Genomic DNA, 18,397 nt, shown 5'->3' on the forward strand with positions numbered 1-18,397 from the left:
ATTCAGGGTTTGGTTTGTGGGTTTTTTTTTTAGCACCGGATAAAATACCATATTAACAGATTAATATCTTAAAAGCTAGTTTATGAATCTGTTTTTCAGTAAATAACATACTCCTTCCACAACTTGTAGCAGGGGAGATGTTTAGAAGCAAATCTGGTCTAAGCCTGCTGTAATTATTGTCTGTTGTAACCAAATTGGGTCTTATCGCCGGAAACATGGAGCTGCTCTCAATATGAGGGTGCATTAACATATAGAAGTAAGGTTCTGATTGTTTGGACAATAAGGATGCCTTATTATGTCCATAATATTTATGAAATTAATTGCTGACTTTTCTGAATTTATAATGCCTTAAGTATAGGTTTGAGTTGCCATACTCAGCATGTTACAGGACTAAGCCTTTGTATTGTAGATTTTGCAAAGTAGAGATTGTGTCTTTGTTTAATTTTTTAAGTGCTATTTGAGTAGCACTACATATCTATATTTTATACAAATGCTGAGTGACAGCATGAAAATGTTGCCAGACATCATGGGGTTTTGTTACTGGTCTCATAAAACCGATGTTTCCCTTAAGTATTCATCAATGGCTGTCAGGCAATGATGAGAATCTCAGATTTCATTTCATTTAAAACAGGCTTTTTGATGTTTCAACTTGGGAAATATCAACCCTGCAGGTAAAAAAAGGCAAATAAAATGGACTGGGCATTTATTATTTATCAAATGTTTTGACTTCTGACCCTCTTGTGAGTCAGCTGAGACTTGTTGGCTAAACAGAACCTGAGGGGGTGTGCAAGGGAGCAGCTTGCTTAAGTAGGTGCTTCAAAAGGCAAAAAGTCGGTAACCCCTTTACTTGTGGCCTGAAATGTTGGCTTTTTAGAAGAAGCACAGCATTTGCTGGTGGTGACTGTAACCAGAGGCATCCTCTTTGACAAGAGGGGGAGCGGACCCAATGGGCATGGTGAGGTGTGACCTAGGGGCTGAGGGGCTTCCTGGCTGCTCCTGAGGAAGGGAGGGAGGGAGGGATGGATGGATGGATGTCCACTGATCATTGTATCTCGTGCCAGCTACCAGCAGCTCGGCACTCAGCCACCATTAACCCTCACGAGCCATCTTGTCTCCACAGGATACCCCGGAGGTACCCATGTCCACCGGTTCCCCTGCTTACTTCAGGTGTTTTCGGGCTCATTAGGGCATCAGCTGTTAAGAGACCTTAATTCAGGGTGTAATTCATTGCCCTGGGTGAGTTCCGCGTGTCGGGGGGCCGGTGGAGGCCGGGGCAGCGCGGCTCCGGGGCGGAAGGCACCCGCGGAGCCGCCGTCGCGGGGCGCACCGCGTTTCGTGTCGCTGCTGGGGTAATTACGAACCGTGCGGGCAGGTGGCGGGGGCCGGGCAAACCAGCGGAGCCCCCCACGAGGGGAGGCCCGGCGCCGTCACCGTCACCTGTTGCGTTCAACGGGTGCGGGCGGCGTGCGCGCTCCCGCCAGCAGGGGGCGGCGCGCGTGCGCGAGCCGGCGGTGCCCGAGCGGCGTGGAGGGGCCTGCTCTTCCTCCTCCTCCTCCTCCTCCTCCTCCTCCTCCTCCTCGGGCGCGCGCGGGGGGAAGGCGGCGCGTGCTGACGGGAGCGCGCTCGTGCTCGGTGGCGGCGGCGGCGGCGCAGCGGGGGGATTGTTTGCGCCGCCGCTCGGGGACCGCTCCCCTCCGCGCTTCCCCCCCCCCCCCCGCCCTTCCTCATCATCATCTTCCTCCGCCGCCGCCTCGCCGTGCCCCGCCGCCGCTGTCGCCCCCGTTTCCGTGTCGGGCCCCCACCCCGCAGCCAATATTCCGGAGATCAAGCGCTACGCGGCGACGGCGGCGGGGCCGGCGGTGGGGCCCGGGGCGGTTGTCGGGGCCGGGGGTGACCGCAGCGAGGCCACCACCGCCGCCATGGAAGCGTTGGGACCCGGTGAGAGCCGCGGGGGGCGCGGAGGGGGAGCGGAGGGGGCCCGGCCGGCCGAGGCCTGGCGGGTCGCGGTCAGCGCCGGCCCTGTCAGGTGTGGGCCCGGCGCCGCGGTGCTACCGGGCCCTGGGGGCCGTGTCAGCGGCGGGGAAGGAGACCGCGGGCCCGGCTGCCCCCGCCATCCGCGGGTGGTAGCCGCTGGGCCGGGCCGGGTGCCGCCGCGGCCTGGGGCGGGCGGTCCGGTCGGTGCCGCAGGCCGGGCCCCGGGGCCGCCGGTGAGCCTGCAGCAGGCCGCCGGCAGCGCGCTGACAAGCGGGCGGGCTCGGAGGCGTCTCGGCAGCCTTGACAAGGAGCCGCAGCAGGTCGCGAAACTTTGCGAGGGGCTGTGCGTGTGCCCTCAGCGCTCCCGCTGCTGCCGTGGGGGTGCTGCCCGGCGTTCGGCACCCCAAGGGAACGGGACGTGGCCTCGGGGCTCCGGCCTGGGTGCGGGACAGCGGCAGCGGGGCCGGGGCTCTGCGCGCTCGCAGCAGTGCGCTCCCTCCACACCAGCCCTGGGAGCAGTGCTGTAATCAGCTCTGGTTTGACATTGAGGCATTATCCAGAGTTTTAAGGTGATACTTTCTGAAAATACAGACGTTGTTTTTTAATGTTTTTAACAAACTTTGGTTAAATACCGGTGGCATTTTGCACATGGCATTTCCTAATTGTGTCTTATTCCATGATCATTACTCTACCAAATACGTGCAAGTTGTATTCCTTGACCTAAGTGGTCTGTGCATCAAGTTCCCACTCACTAGAATCACAGTAACGTTAGTTGTGGTGCAGTGGGAAACGTTTATTCACACAAAGGTGCTGCTATTCCAGAAGAATCCAGACTTTAAGACAGTGGAGGGCTGACTGGTAAGGTCTGCTGTCTGTGTGGCTAATGCAGCCTGTCCTCTCTGCCTTCCAACTGTAGAAGCAGATCCTCTTTTAGTTCTGTACAACTGCTTCCTGTCTGAAGTAACTTGGTTGGAGGTGCCTAGTACGTAACTGACACAGAGTGGAAGAAATTAAAGAGATTAAAAAAGGTGCACATAACCAACCCTAGTCAGGCTGGTCAGGTGAAAATCCTGGTAAAATAAGTGGGACTTGCAGGACAGCCTGGGAAAACAGGGTTTTAGCTTATTCTCTGGAATTCTTTGAGAAATACCTTTGAAAAGAAGAAGATGTAAGTTTTATCTGCTGTAATCAAAACTGATTGAGGTCAGCTTTTCCTTGCCTGTTTACACAACTTGTCAATACCGGCGGAGGAAAATGGGTAAATATAGTTGTCATTTAATCTCTTGCAAGAGGTCAGTGCCTGCACTTACTTCAGACTAATTAGCACGGGATTAATGGATCATCTCTCTACTATCCAAACAAGCACAGCAAACTTTGATTGCCCTTGATGATTCACTCTTGTCAAGGCAGCTGTAGTTTCGTTCTGTGCTAACTGCGCCCCACACCCGCTTTATCTGCGCGTGGCGAGCTCCTCGTGGAGGCATCACAGCTCAGCAGGCGGGAGCTGCGGCGCCAGTGATGTGTTGTGTGGGATGCCGGTGGCCCCAGCAGCCACCCCGCTACTGCAGCGTTGGGGAGCTGACGTGTCGAGTGGGCTGCAGCTGCTGACGTGCTCTCGGTATTGCTTCTGCTTAGAAATGTGCTAGGGTTAGTGTCCTCGCAGCAGTCATTCTAACTGGTAAAGTATCAGGCATAGGGTGGCTCAAGCACCTGGTGCAGAAGGCTCCTTGGAGTTGGTCCTGGGTCTAGTTTATGACTGTACTGAAGTAGCGTTTCCAAATCTGAGTTTCATCCTCTTGACAGCTTAATCTGCCTCTGTTCCCTCTTTGTGTAAACTGTGAGCCTTTGACTTCAGTGGATACTGGCAGGTTACGATAGTGAATTTACCCTAAGTTTTATGATGGGTTTCCTATTGCATTCTTGTATTGTAAGACTTGTTTCTCCTCTCCTTTGCTACTCTACAATAGAGAGAAGAAAATTGGATCATGGTGAGCACTGGCAGAGAGAGAGAAAACCCACGAAAACACACTAACTCAATTTGCTTCATGTGCAGTGTCAGCTGAGGCTGTGATTAAAAAAGTCTGTTTAATCTTGTTAACATGGTATCTCAGATCTTAACACTTTGAGGAAGTTAACTAAAGACTGAACTAGGGACTAGCTTGTGTGTGAGCACTTTCTCAAGCCTCTAATAATTTCCTCCTTAAAACTGCTCTTGAAGCTCTTACCTTTGTCTAAATAAACTATCCGCTTGAATCTGTTAGGAGTCTTTGTGCTTTCTCCCTTATTCTTCAGAAGAAAGCCTAAACCTTTCCTCACTCCTTTCTTTGTGCTGGAGTTTTAAATTGGCTAAAACTGTGCTGTAGGGGAAAAGAATTTCACTGTTAACAAAAGTGATGGGTTCATGAGGTAAAGGAAACGACATTAACTCTTTGCTTAGATCCTATACAGAAATCTGTTTTTCATTTAGTTTAGAATAAAAATATCCCTTACCAGAATCCTAGATAATATCGATTTTCCGATAAAAATTGGGGCTATATGTCCTCAGTATGCCCAGAGTGACAATCATTAACAGCTGAACTCTAAGCCTGTAGTGAAAACAATCACCAAAATGTGTTTTTTGTGGCTGTTCCTAGTTCTAGAAATGGTGGTAGGAATAGATTTATCTTTACGTTACATAAAAATACATACTATGTAAGTGTTTGCCTTCCACCTGAGGACTCTGTGAAGTTCATAACCACAGTCATGAATAAATGTCACAGAAACTTTGAGAGTGGATTATGGCCCTAGCCTGGACCGTGCTTTAGGGAACATCTTTTTTTACCTGGAAGTTCCGAGTGGCTGAAAGGCTGAGCCACTTGGAACACCTGCATTTGCAACCTCAGAAAGCTATTTAAGGTTTCTTTCTGCCCTGTCAGAAAGTCAGCTAAAGAACACCTGAAAGGATACTGCACTGGAGGATCGATTACATCTCATACATATTTATTTGACTTCCCTAGGGCCCCCAACAAGCCTTTTCCAGCCACCCCGTCGCCCAGGCCTGGGAACTGTTGGGAAACCCATCCGCCTCCTGGCCAACCATTTCCAGGTTCAGATACCCAAGATTGATGTTTATCACTATGATGTAGATATCAAACCAGAAAAGCGCCCTCGAAGAGTGAACAGGTACGAGCTGTTTAAACCAAGCTACACAATGTATGTGCCTCAGTTTAAGAAAACTACATCCTAGAAATCCTTCATCTGCTGAAGGCCAGTTTATGTTTGTGCTATGATCAGCAGTTGCTTGTCAGTGAGCTATAATGTGCTACTCTCCTTATTTTCATGAAGATGTTTTGCAATTGGCCTGTAATCTGGAAAGCTCTAGGAAATGTGCTGAGTGTTGAACTACAGCTGGTTTTATTTTACAGTCTACAAATGAATGTCCCTGATACTTGTTCCACAGTCTGTTATACAAACGTGTTAGCAGCTGAGGGGAGGGAATTCAGCTGCAGGATGACATTTTAGGGTCCACACACGCTCTTGTCAGTAGATTGATGCACAGAGCTGACCCCATGGTAGATGCTTGTATTTGTGCCTGTGTTTGAACAGCTCTTCAGATTCCACTGCCGGTTTTGACTGTATTTCTGCTGATGGTACAGATACCTGCCTTGTGTGTAGGCACCTTGATGTTGAAATTTAGGTGCCTTCATCTGGAGGTGACTTAAAGCTCCTGGTGTTGATGTCTGATGCATTGTTCTTTCTCGTACATTGCTCACTTAAGTTATGAAAAAGGGATTTAAAACTGTGTAAGACGGTTGCTGGACTCTGCTGTTCAACCTAACTTGCTAAATCCCTCTGTAGAGAGGTGGTGGATACTATGGTGAGACACTTCAAGATGCAGATATTTGGTGATCGGCAGCCTGGATACGATGGGAAACGGAACATGTACACAGCACACCCCTTACCTATTGGCCGGGATAGAGTAAGTGTTTCTGTGAGCAGTTTTAAGTTCCTGTGTCATTTGACAAGTGTTCTTTTATTGACATAAACCCCAAATGCTGTCACATGTATTAGTATACACTTGGAAAGGCCAAGCAGCACCAGTTGGGGATCTCTAGGAACATATTGGTGTGCTGCTGAAGTTTGTCGTCTTCAGGTTTCTAATTGGCAGCTCTTCAGCTGGAGAATTTGTCTGTGATAGCGTGAACTAATGCGTTGTGCTCCTTCAGCTGCAAGGAGATTTCAGTTTTTTCCCACCCTGATAGAAACTTCCCTTTTCTCTGCTCTAGCCCTTGTTCTGTTGTTAAATGATAAAGGAGTTGTAGATGACAAATATGCCGGTTTGGTTTGCCTGCACTGTTGAGATATGACCTCCTGTTCCGTAAGAGCAACTACATCAGTTGCATTGGCCCTGCAAGCTCTGGGCCTTGCTTGCTGGCACCCTGTTTCTAACAGATTGCAACCTGTATTAACCAGTCCTGATACAAAACTTAACCCCTACCCTAGGAATACATAGGGTGAGTTCACGTTTACCCTTTGGGTTGACAATGTGTGAGAATCGAGATTGTGCTAGAACTGAGATTTGTGTTTCCCAGTGAGTCTTCTTTTTGACCAAAAGATTTCCTTGCCTTCCATTTGGTTCAGAAGACATCTTTGCTATTAGTTGGCTGACTTAAAATACAATGACTCACAGTTCTCCAGAGCTTTGATGTCACCATACTAATTGCTGCTTCAGATTTACATTTAAAGATACCTCAGTGCAGTTTCTCAGATGAATAAATTACAAGCTTTCAAAATCCTAAGGATCTGTAATGTTTTAAGAGAATTACACAAACTAATAATCAAAAATACAGATTCAAAAGAGAGGAGAAAAATGTAACACTGCTTAGTGTTGGGATAGTCTGCAATGCATAACAAAAGCTTGGGCTTAATTCTGCTCTGTGTCAGGTGGATATGGAGGTGACGCTTCCAGGAGAGGGGAAGGACCAGACATTTAAAGTATCTGTTCAGTGGGTGTCAGTCGTCAGCCTTCAGTTGCTGCTGGAGGCTCTGGCAGGGCACTTGAATGAAGTTCCAGAAGATTCTGTACAGGCACTTGACGTAATCACACGGCACCTTCCCTCCATGAGGTGGGTACTTTGGTGCTTCCTGACTCGCTCCATCCTCTATCTGTCTTAACATCTGTATTAGTTATTACTTGCTGCTGTTAGACCCTTTACAGTAGGAGGGATGAGGGATGCGGTTGTGTAATTCAACGCCTGCTTTACAAATTTGCCCTAGAATAGGGAAATCTGATCTGAACTCAGGACTTGTACCTGCTGGTCATGTTTCTAACAGGAATAGCCTTTGCAGCTGCACTGGCAGTAGACACTCTGTGCTTGCCATAAGTCAGCTCTAACAGTTCTAATGTATGTAGGACTGTGCTTGAAACACTATAGGCATGAATCTAAAAAGGTTTATTGGAAAGAAATGATCAAAGTATTCATTTTCTTGCCTTTTTCAGGTACACTCCTGTGGGTCGCTCCTTTTTCTCCCCTCCTGAAGGTTATTACCACCCTCTGGGTGGTGGCAGGGAGGTCTGGTTTGGTTTCCACCAGTCAGTCAGGCCTGCCATGTGGAACATGATGCTCAACATTGATGGTATGTGGGATATTCTGTCTCACTAATGTAACAGAGCTCTTTCTGCTTCTAAAGTAAATGTCCCTTTCTTTTTATCTTAGTGTCAGCAACTGCTTTCTATCGTGCTCAGCCTATCATCGAGTTCATGTGCGAGGTCTTGGACATTCAGAACATCAATGAGCAATCCAAGCCTCTTACAGACTCCCAGCGTGTCAAGTTTACCAAAGAAATCAGAGGTAAAAGCTTTATCCTAAAGCTGCTGCAACAAAATACTGTAAACCTGCTCATGTTGTGATGATGAAAGTAGGCAAGTCATTTGGGAAACTGGGCTATTCCTTTATGCCTTCATCTTTCTCAAAGGTGACTCATAGGCCTGAATTATAGAACTTTTGTGTTGGGCTTTCAGGTCTGAAAGTAGAGGTTACCCACTGTGGCCAGATGAAGAGAAAATACCGGGTTTGCAATGTTACTCGGCGACCAGCTAGTCATCAGACGTACGTACATAAGCATTTTCTGTCCATTTCTAAGCTCTCGAACCTATTAGATGTAGGGGGTACACTGTTTATGCAAGAATGAGTTGATTCTGGAGGTGAAGCAGCTGTGTGGCTTGACAAGAATGTTTAGTCTTAATGGAGTGGAAGATGAGTGTGGGGTTAGACCACTGCTTCATTTCTTTCAGCACAGGGCAATTCAAGCTGTGTCCTGGCTTTTAAATTTTAAAGGCTATAATTTTTAAAAGAGCTATGAAAAAATTGAGTCTACAGAAATATACAATAGAAATAATAGAGAAATCTTTTCATAAAGAAGCAAGCAAGTAGCTAAGGAAAAGAAACCTTTTCAGCATTTCTAGTCTGGCATACATTTTCCATACCATTTTTTCCTTTAAAAAAGTAATCTTGAAAAGTCTAACCAGAACAAATGTCCTTTGTAGGTTTCCTCTGCAGCTGGAAAATGGGCAGGCTATGGAGTGCACAGTAGCTCAGTATTTTAAGCAGAAGTACAGTCTCCAGCTGAAATATCCTCACCTTCCCTGTCTCCAAGTAGGGCAGGAACAGAAACACACATACTTACCACTTGAGGTAAGAATCTTTCTCTTGCACTATGGTGTATCCTCTGCCAAACAGCATTGTGCCACCTCTCACTGTCCCTGTGTAGGTGTGTAACATAGTGGCAGGCCAGAGATGTATAAAGAAGCTAACAGACAATCAGACATCGACTATGATAAAAGCAACTGCAAGATCTGCACCAGACCGCCAGGAAGAAATCAGCAGACTGGTAAGTGTCTTTTCCAGCTGAACACTCTGTGTTTGTCACTTCTTACAGCCACTCACAAGCCTCGTAGCATGTGTAATGATAAGCAGAATGACCAAGAACTGCAGAAGTTAAAAAATCAGACCTCTTTAAAACAAATCCTTTTAAATGGAAAGCCTGTTCATGGCCATTTCCTGTAGTTCCATGAATACTTTTCTTGTCACCAGGTGAAAAGTAACAGTATGGTTGGTGGACCCGATCCCTACCTGAAGGAGTTTGGTATTGTTGTCCACAATGAAATGACAGAGTTGACAGGCAGAGTTTTGCCAGCACCTATGCTGCAATATGGAGGCAGGGTGAGTTATTGAAGTGTTTCATGTATCTTTTCATAAGGCTTCCTTTGTTCGGCTGGAGTTGAAACAAAGCAGCATTTTATTTTCATTTTTAATTTGTCTTTGTTTTTTTTTTACCTAGAACAAGACTGTGGCCACACCAAACCAAGGTGTGTGGGACATGAGAGGCAAACAGTTCTATGCTGGCATTGAGATTAAAGTTTGGGCTGTTGCCTGTTTTGCTCCTCAAAAACAATGCAGGGAAGACTTACTAAAGTAAGTGTTTCCATATTCATTCAGGGTTTATTTTCCTCAGGTTTCTGAAAGGTGATACGCAGTATAAGCTGAATTTAATGCATCTAATAGTAAAAGGAGGAAAAGACAGTTCTGCAGTGTCTTAAATATTTACAGCTTGGGAGGAGACTACAACAAAGTTCATAACCTAATTGGCAGCTAGGAAAAGCATTAATTCCCTTACCACTGAGGCTGTGTTTCCTGCTCTGGTGGCTGCATTCCACTTGTATTCTGTTGTTCTTACAAATAACCAATGATGATCTTTCATTCTAAAACCTGAACTATTTTTTTTCCTTAACCTTTACTGCCTCCCCAGCAACATACACCACGTTTTTTAGTCCTGTCCTTCAAATTACAGAATCCTAAAGACAGAGGTTGTGTGAAGCACTGAAATGTTTGGCAAAAATCAGGTCTTATGGTGCTGAGGTGCTGGCACAGGGTGCCCAGAGAAGCTGTGGCTGCCCCATCCCTGGCAGTGCTCAAGGCCAGGTTGGACACAGGGGCTTGGAGCAAGTTGCTCCAGTGGAAGGGGTCCTTGCCCATGGCAGGTGTTGGAACTGGATGAGTTGATGAGCTGTTAGGGTCCCTTCCAACCCAAACCAGTCTGATTCTGTGGTTGCAGTAATGCTCCAGTACATTTGGTGGATGAGTAAAAATTGACCAAAGCATCAGTATTAGTTTGGGAATGTGCCTCAAAATGTTCAACTCAAATGTATGTTTGTTTCTGTCAGACTTGTAAAATTACAGAAACAGAGGTTTATGGAGCTTCCTCAGTCAGGATTAGGATCATATTCGTGAGTTCCTTATAGTGATAGAAGTGCTAAAAAATAACTGCTGTAGTGTCAAATTGGCAGTGCTGTGAAACAGCTGAAATAGCTCAGATCTTGTTGGTAAAACCAATGCCAAAAGATCAGGACAAATCTATTTGTATTTCCTTTACAGGAGTTTCACGGACCAGCTGCGCAAGATCTCCAAGGACGCAGGGATGCCCATCCAAGGCCAGCCCTGCTTCTGCAAATACGCCCAGGGTGCAGACAGTGTGGAGCCCATGTTTAAACACTTAAAACTGACTTATGTTGGTCTGCAGCTGATCGTGGTGATTCTACCTGGAAAGACACCCGTGTATGGTATGGAGAAGAGGCTGTGAAGGGTTAATTAGTAGTACAGCGAGTACTGTGCACTTTGGGAGTAGGAAGGAGACAGGGCAGGCAGCGTGTTCTGTTTAATGGAGATGGCTTGGTTAGGCCTGATCAGAGCATTTGTATGTTACCAAAGAGTAAACTGAACCTTTGTCAGTGAACTTTGAAGGATCTAAATTACAGTATCATTTAAATAAGAGAAAGCAGATGGAATATTGACTGCTCAGCTGGAACCACTGATTTCTCTTTCTGTCACAGCTGAAGTGAAGCGGGTTGGTGACACTCTCCTAGGAATGGCCACGCAGTGTGTTCAGGTAAAGAATGTGGTAAAAACCTCACCACAAACGCTGTCCAACCTGTGTCTGAAGATAAACGCAAAGCTTGGAGGAATCAACAATGTGCTGGTACCTCATCAAAGGTGAGATTAAATCTAAAGTTCTCCTTGAAGTCTGGATTGTCACACAAAGTGGTGTAATTTTGTTTATGCTAAAATGATACCCTTCAAAATATTACATGCTTTAGAAGTACCCGCAGTCTGAAGTGGACAGAGAAGGATGCCTCTGTATTCAGAGGTTGCCTAATAAGCCCTGTGCCAAGGGTCATCTCTAGCGTTAAAGCCAGCCCTCAGTGTGTGTAAAAACAAGCTCACAAAGGCTTTTTTCCCATGTCTCTCTTTCCTGTCTTTGGGTTTACTCAGTCTACATTTTCCTCCTGCCACCTCCTTAGGAATACATTTCCTTTCAAACCGAGATTAAGAAGAGCGAGGAGGAGTGACTTGTGATCAGTGCTTTTAACTTGGTTTGCTTTTGATCATTTTCACTTGCTGTTCACTCTGGACTGAAATTGGTTGAGGCAGAGAACTTTGTCCTTGAAGATTCTGACAGGGTGTTAGTTCTGTTGGATGATTGGGATATCCCTTCCTTCGTTGTAATTTTTGTTGTCGCTGTTCCTCACCCCCCTCTTTTTTGTATTATTTATTATTTAATGAACCTTACTCGTATTTAAACAGGCCCTCGGTGTTCCAGCAGCCAGTAATCTTTCTGGGAGCAGATGTCACTCACCCTCCTGCTGGGGATGGGAAGAAGCCTTCCATAGCTGCGGTGGTGGGCAGCATGGACGGGCACCCCAGCCGCTACTGTGCCACAGTGCGCGTGCAGACCTCGCGCCAGGAGACCTCCCAGGAGCTGCTCTACAGTCAGGAGGTGATCCAGGACCTCACTAACATGGTGCGAGAACTCTTGATCCAGTTCTACAAATCCACTCGTTTCAAGCCCACAAGGATCATTTACTACAGAGGGGGAGTATCAGAAGGACAGATGAAGCAGGTATTGTCTAATGATTCCTTGTCGCTTGTGAAAAGGGACTGGCCCTTGAAAATACATACATATTGATGTGGATTGCATTCATTACAGGGACAGTGAACAGTTTCACTGAGATTTCCTGGGCAAGCACAACGTACAGTTACCCTGTCTGATCGTATTCCTTGCAATGTGGCATTTGAACCCACACCCACACACACGCACATGCACAGACACAAAAGAAGGAAAATAGTAATACATGTACTGAATTCAGCACCTAATAGTGAAATCTTCTACTTCTAGGTAGCTTGGCCAGAACTGATAGCAATCCGGAAGGCCTGTATTAGTTTGGAAGAAGATTACAGACCAGGAATAACCTACATTGTTGTGCAGAAAAGGCATCACACCAGACTATTCTGTGCTGACAAAACTGAAAGGGCAAGTAATGTTGACTACATAAGAAAGAGGTGATGGCAACAGGAAAGTAAGATTGTTTGGTTAAGTGGGGTGGTATCCATCTTGCCCACTAAAATGGAATTATCTGTACGAGCAGTAGCAGTTTGGTGTGGTAATAGGATTTCTCTGCCAAAACGACGAGTTCCTCCCCTTTTTTATTGCTCTAGACCAAGTGGTCAGGGTGGAACAGCTTGTTCCCAGCTCCTTTTGGAGTAGGCGTACTCTATATCCCTGTATTTGTGTACCTGGAGCCGCAGCTGGGGTTTTTATAGTCTGGGATTGCTGGCTGTAAACTGAACTGGTTGGTCAGTTTGGTGCCTGTTCTGTCTCTTGATGTCTGTCAGCTTTGCCTGTGGCACAGATCCACAAGCCAACGAAGGAAACCTTCTTAAGAGGAGAGTTCTTGATCTCCTCAAAAATTCAGAGCCCTGGGGTGTGAGTGCAAACAAGGGTATGAAATGAATTTCTTTCAGAAACCCTGCATTTTCGGATCCTGAACTCCTTGTGTAGGCTTTATCCCATTCTGCAATTTTAATGGTACTGCCAAGTGTTTTATTTTCCTCTGATGACACACCAGTTGGATTTGGTGACGTTTCCAAAAATGAACTCGCTGAGAACATTTTCATCCCTCCTATGTAAATGACCTTAATACTTTTCCACCTTTTTAAGCAGTAAATTCTCAAACAGCTTTAAGTAGAGCCTACCTTAGGAGGTATTTTTGGGCCACTTCCAAAAAACCCCATGGGCTAATAATAAACTTTCCTCAATAGGTGGGTAAGAGCGGCAACGTTCCAGCAGGCACTACTGTGGACAGCACGATCACACATCCTTCTGAATTTGACTTTTACCTCTGTAGCCATGCAGGAATTCAGGTAATGTCAGCTCTGCTGTGCTCAGGCTATAGGACTAAGTCCTTATAGTTGTCCCCATGAGTAATGTCACTTCTATTTATAGCTTGGCAGCTTTACAGTCGTGTGTGTTCGGTGCCCGTTTGGCACTTGCTCTTCAGTGCACTGACAGAAGGTCCAGTCTTCAGGTACGACCTCTGGTTTTGTTGATGCTCTCCAGCTGACTGCTCGTCTGTTCTCCACAGGGAACCAGCCGCCCCTCTCACTACCAGGTCCTGTGGGATGACAACTGCTTTACCGCAGACGAACTGCAGCTGTTGACATACCAGCTGTGTCACACGTATGTCCGGTGTACGCGATCTGTCTCTATCCCAGCTCCTGCATACTATGCCAGGCTGGTAGCGTTTAGAGCCAGATACCATCTTGTGGACAAGGATCATGACAGGTAAGGAACTTTGCCTCATCATCTTGGTAGCCAGATAGCTGGAATTACATCCTGCTTTGCCTGATTGTTCATGGTTATCTGTATGTGCCTGCATTTCCACAGTGCTGAAGGCAGCCATGTGTCAGGACAGAGCAATGGCCGTGATCCTCAGGCTCTGGCAAAAGCAGTGCAGATCCACCATGACACTCAGCATACGATGTATTTTGCTTGAGAGCATCTGGGAAGATGAGGCAAAACCAACAACCCGTGCAGTCCTGAAATGTTTTGAATGCCTACTGCTATAGCTGGGGCCCAGTTGATTTCAGGCTGCCCACTACCAGCAGCTCTGACCAGTCGCACTGAATCTGTACTTCACAGCAATGTCTGATGCACCAACATAATTGAGCCATTTGTTTCATTGTTTTCTGTCATAGAAATTCATAGACTTGTCTTTTCTGATGCATTGGACTGAATTTTTACCTCAAAGTGTAAAAGGCCGATCATCCTGAAATTTTTAAAGGATTTGGCACGAAAGGTTTCTATTGAATATTTTGCTAGCTATCGCTTTTGAGTTCTCTTCTCATCCCATGAGCTTAACATGACGACTTGATTCCCCGTCTTCACGCCCTGCTTAGTGAGTATGCATATTGATGGCAAAATGTTTCTCTCCAGTTCAATGTAATTGTTCTATTGTGTGGGGCCATAGATTTTTTAATGGAGATTTTAGACTTCACTACTGTAAATGCCTTTTATGGAACGTAACTTTCACAGGTATTGCAGTTTTTTGTCAGTTTTACTAAGTATCTTTTTAATCTCTGCAGACTTCGGCTGCGAAGCAATTGCACTATACTGCGAGTTCGACTAGGTGGTTCTTGTTCTGTGAATGTGTAATATAAACAGTGATGCCTGTCAGTAGATTTTAATTCTAATGGTTATAAATAATACTGCCATGGTATCGTAACAAGTACTGAACCATCATTTCCCCCCTCTAAAAAATGATAAAAAAAAAAAAAAAGAAAACAAAAAAAAATTAGCTTTTAGGTATTTTGCAAACTTTTACAAAAGTGCCCACTTGATGCTGCTGTGTGGTTTGATAAATCTAAGGGATTTTAAAACTTTTTTCTCATAGAAGGTTTAACTTTGGCAATAAATCTTTGTTTTTTAAGCCCCGCCAACAGTGTAATTTTCTAGCTGAGGGTTGTGCATGAGTCGAACCAACATTCTCGTGTCGTTTTTCTGAGCACACAATTTGGCAGTTTCGGAAACAAATTGGGAAAGACGCATTTCCATGCTTTTTTTAAGACTTCTTTTTAACTGTTTTATATTCACTGTTGGTGTCCTGTCTGCAGCATTTTTTATAAGCTTGGAAACTGGGTGTTACGTGTAGGAAAGGCTTGCCAATCTGTACAGTCTACATGTATTGTGTGAGCGGCAACCTAAGGACTCGTTACCAGCATTTTAAACTCTTTGGTTTTCTCTTCCCCTGGGAATCTAGGTTGCGCACACAACTGCATCCAACAGCATGTTTAACCAACGTAACTCTCATCTACTGATTCTGTCCCAGCCTAGAAGTTAGGGGTTTGGTTAATCTGCTTGGCTTTGTCTCAGCCGCAATGTAGAATAAAGAACAGGGGCTCGGTTTCACCGGATGCTCTCGGAATCCGTGAACATGGTGTGTTAAGACTAGATCCCCCTTAGTGTTAACCTGAGCTAGTGCAGGTTAAAACCTTGTTCCTAAACTGAGGAGAGCCGACACCACTACTTCAGAACAGGAGCTGAAGTCCAAGGATTGCACTGTGGGCTCTGATGCTCGTGTGGGGTTTGCTGCTAAGTTGTCTGCTGTTCCAAAGCATAGGAACCAGCCCCCTCAAAATCTCAGCAATATGAAATGCTGTTTCCTTCAATCTTTAAGCTTGTAAATAAATGAAAGTTTACATTTCTAACCACTGGGGGTTACTTTCAGTTGTACCGAAGTACACTGAACTTAGACTTCAAACAGTTTTAGAACCACCTTTCAAGTAGGACGTCTCATTAAATTAAGTTTAAGCTTTTATTCCTTTCTGTTGCAAATGGGACTGAAGCGAACTCTGCTCCTGGCGCGTGCTGAGGGCGGGTTTAGATTGAAAGGAAAAAAGGATTCTTTTTAAGTTTTTGTAATTATTTTTGTTTAAAGAATACCTCACTTGTGTAATAAAATCAGGACGTGGGTGGGAGACTGACCGCTGCTTCAGCTGGATGGCTGCTTTTCTCAGTACTCGTTCAGGGAGAACACAAAAAAACCCCTTTTTAGAATGAACTCTGACTGACCCAACACAAACCAGAGAACTTTGGCACCTTGAAAAGAAACTGAGCGCCCTTTTTAGGTGATAGGATCAAAGATCACTATTTTGAGTTTGTGCACTAGGCAAGAGTGTGGCTGGTTTAATCGAGGGTGCGTAAGGAAGATGTAGTTTTTAGTTGTCCAGTGCCAAGCACTCCTAGTTCAGATTGAGTGGAGCGAGAGCCTCTCCTTTGTTTGCCTAGGACCGGACTGGATATTTAACCTCAGACTAGGTGGGTTGTTAGACCTCGCCTTGGGGAGGAGAGTCAGGACTGTAGCGTGGTGGTACCGGTAAGACCAACGCTGCGGCAGTTCCTGCACAGGTCTGAGGCCACGTCGGGAGGTAGGGCTTGACATCTGGATTAGCCCTTTGGGCCTGACTGAATCGTTATGCATGTGTCAATCAATGGGAAGATGTGCATTCTGTAGATGTAGTTCTTAGGGTGTTTTGGGTTTGGGTTTTGTTATTTTTTTTTTAACTAAATAAAGCCTGTTGGCCACTGTTTAGCTCTGTGGTGTGAAAGAGTTTAAATGTAGCAACGTTAACAAGTTGGGGAGGGGGTGGTTGGCGTTTAAAAACACAAAAGGGGGGCAGAAATCCCGTTTTCAACCAGTTCTGCTTGCTTTGTGAACAGCTGAGTTCTGAACAAGCGCTGGTGATCGTTTTGAAGGGCCTGGTGCTTTATCTGTGCTCTACGTACCGCAGTCGGCTGCATCCGAAGGGCATCGGAGGTGGCTGCTTGCAGCAGAGCTCTGGTCCCAGGTCAAACCCCACCAGCAGCTCTATTCTGTGCATTGGGGACCTTGTTCAGATCCAGCGTTTAACACAACCCACCCCCAAGCTCCCTTTGTGGATGTGCTGTAGGAGTTTTCTTGCTCAATAGCAAGGGAGTCGCTCTGCTTTCATTTTCGGAAGGCAGGGTTTGGAGGGCATTGTATCAATCCTGTTCCGACTACAAGGCTTTTTCCTTGTGCACTGGAGGAAAGACCTTGTAATATCACAGATTTTCTTATACCTTGCTATTGACATTTTCATATTTCTATGTCTAGAGCTGAAACTTCAATGTAAGATGTTTGCATTTGTTCCTTTTGACTTACGATGTAATTCTTTTTGTTTCTATATTGTTGGACTTGTAATGTTGAAACCTGTATTTTATTAAATGGGGACTGGATGTATGTCTATAGCAATACGAGGTACTCTTTCTAAACTGTCCTGGGTGGGTGACAGCCCCACGTTGCGCTAAGATGCTGGTCGTGTACAACTTGCAATGTATTTCCTTTTTTTTTTTTAGCCTGCAGGGATATTTTGTGTTCATGTGTCCAAAAAAAGAATAATAATAATAATAATAATAAAAAAAGGCATTCTTGTGCCAAATGTTGTTTTTCCTTGTTGATGTCTAATAAATGCAATGTACAGAGTGAGCAACCGCTACTGCTGCCTGTAAACAAATGTCTTAAATTATTTAACTTTTAATTAAACCTTGTACACCACGTGTAACCTGTGGACCTCATTGCCACAACAGCTTCATTTCTGACGGGCTAGGGTGCAGAACGCGACAGAATTACCCACGGGTGCCAGCTCGCGTGATGCTAAGAGAGGGATTAAGCTACCCAGGGGCAGATGTTCAGGATGGGTGTTTAATGTTCTCAGAAATTAGATGGCAACGTGTAGAGAAAACAGGGCAGTAACAGCCTCTGCCTGGAGAAGTAGTTCCAGATTAGAGAGTTGCCAGTTAATAAACCAGAGCCCTTTGCTTATTCATCTTCTCTGTTTCAGGTGGGGGTTTGCTGTTTACTCAGACAACAGAGCGTCACTAAAAAGATGATGCTAAGGACAGAGAAAGCTTTGGATGAGCTGTAACTGAACCGCAGGGCACAAAACGCGTAAAATAACCTGCGTGCAGCAGCTCCCAGGTTTTAACTCATTTGGACTGAGATGGGTGAGCCTCAGGCCAGCCTGAGGAGCCAGAAGCACGGGATGGTTTCATAGGGTCCCAGCCTGGTTTGGGTTGGAAGGGACCTTAAAGCTCCTCCAGCTCCAACCCCTGCCATGGGCAGGGACCCCTTCCACTGGAGCAGCTTGCTCCAAGCCCCTGTGTCCAACCTGGCCTTGAGCACTGCCAGGGATGGGGCAGCCACAGCTTCTCTGGGCACCCTGTGCCAGCGCCTCAGCACCCTCACAGGGAAGAGCTTCTGCCTCAGAGCTCAGCTCAGTCTCCCCTCGGGCAGGTTCAAGCCATTCCCCTTGGCCTGTCCCTACAGGCCCTTGTCCCAAGCCCCTCTCCAGGTTCCCTGCAGCCCCTTTAGGCACTGGAGCTGCTCTCAGGTCTCCCCTTCAGGAGCCTTCTCTTCCCCAGGCTGCCCCAGCCCAGCTCTCTCAGCCTGGCTCCAGAGCAGAGCTGCTCCAGCCCTCGCAGCATCCCCATGGCCTCCCCTGGCCTCGCTCCCTCCGTGGCAGCTCGACCC

The 18,397-nt window shown here is 46.2% G+C and overlaps 1 protein-coding gene across 1 annotated transcript; it reads left to right on the forward strand.

The window, feature by feature from the left end:
* The first annotated feature begins 1,358 nt into the window (after positions 1-1,358).
* Positions 1,359-17,437, forward strand: LOC136023238 (protein argonaute-4). The gene is made up of 18 exons (XM_065697504.1): positions 1,359-1,938; positions 4,971-5,136; positions 5,812-5,932; positions 6,898-7,079; positions 7,454-7,590; positions 7,671-7,805; positions 7,976-8,063; positions 8,501-8,648; positions 8,725-8,844; positions 9,048-9,176; positions 9,295-9,428; positions 10,389-10,573; positions 10,844-11,003; positions 11,595-11,910; positions 12,187-12,321; positions 13,110-13,211; positions 13,433-13,632; positions 13,735-17,437. Exons 1-18 carry the CDS (start codon positions 1,920-1,922, stop codon positions 13,841-13,843), a joined length of 2,586 nt encoding a protein of 861 aa, XP_065553576.1. The 5' UTR covers positions 1,359-1,919; the 3' UTR covers positions 13,844-17,437.
* The last annotated feature ends 960 nt before the right edge of the window (positions 17,438-18,397 follow it).

The sequence above is a fragment of the Lathamus discolor genome, chromosome 18 (assembly GCF_037157495.1).
Source record: "Lathamus discolor isolate bLatDis1 chromosome 18, bLatDis1.hap1, whole genome shotgun sequence".
In the NCBI taxonomy this organism is placed as follows: Eukaryota; Metazoa; Chordata; class Aves; order Psittaciformes; family Psittacidae; genus Lathamus; species Lathamus discolor.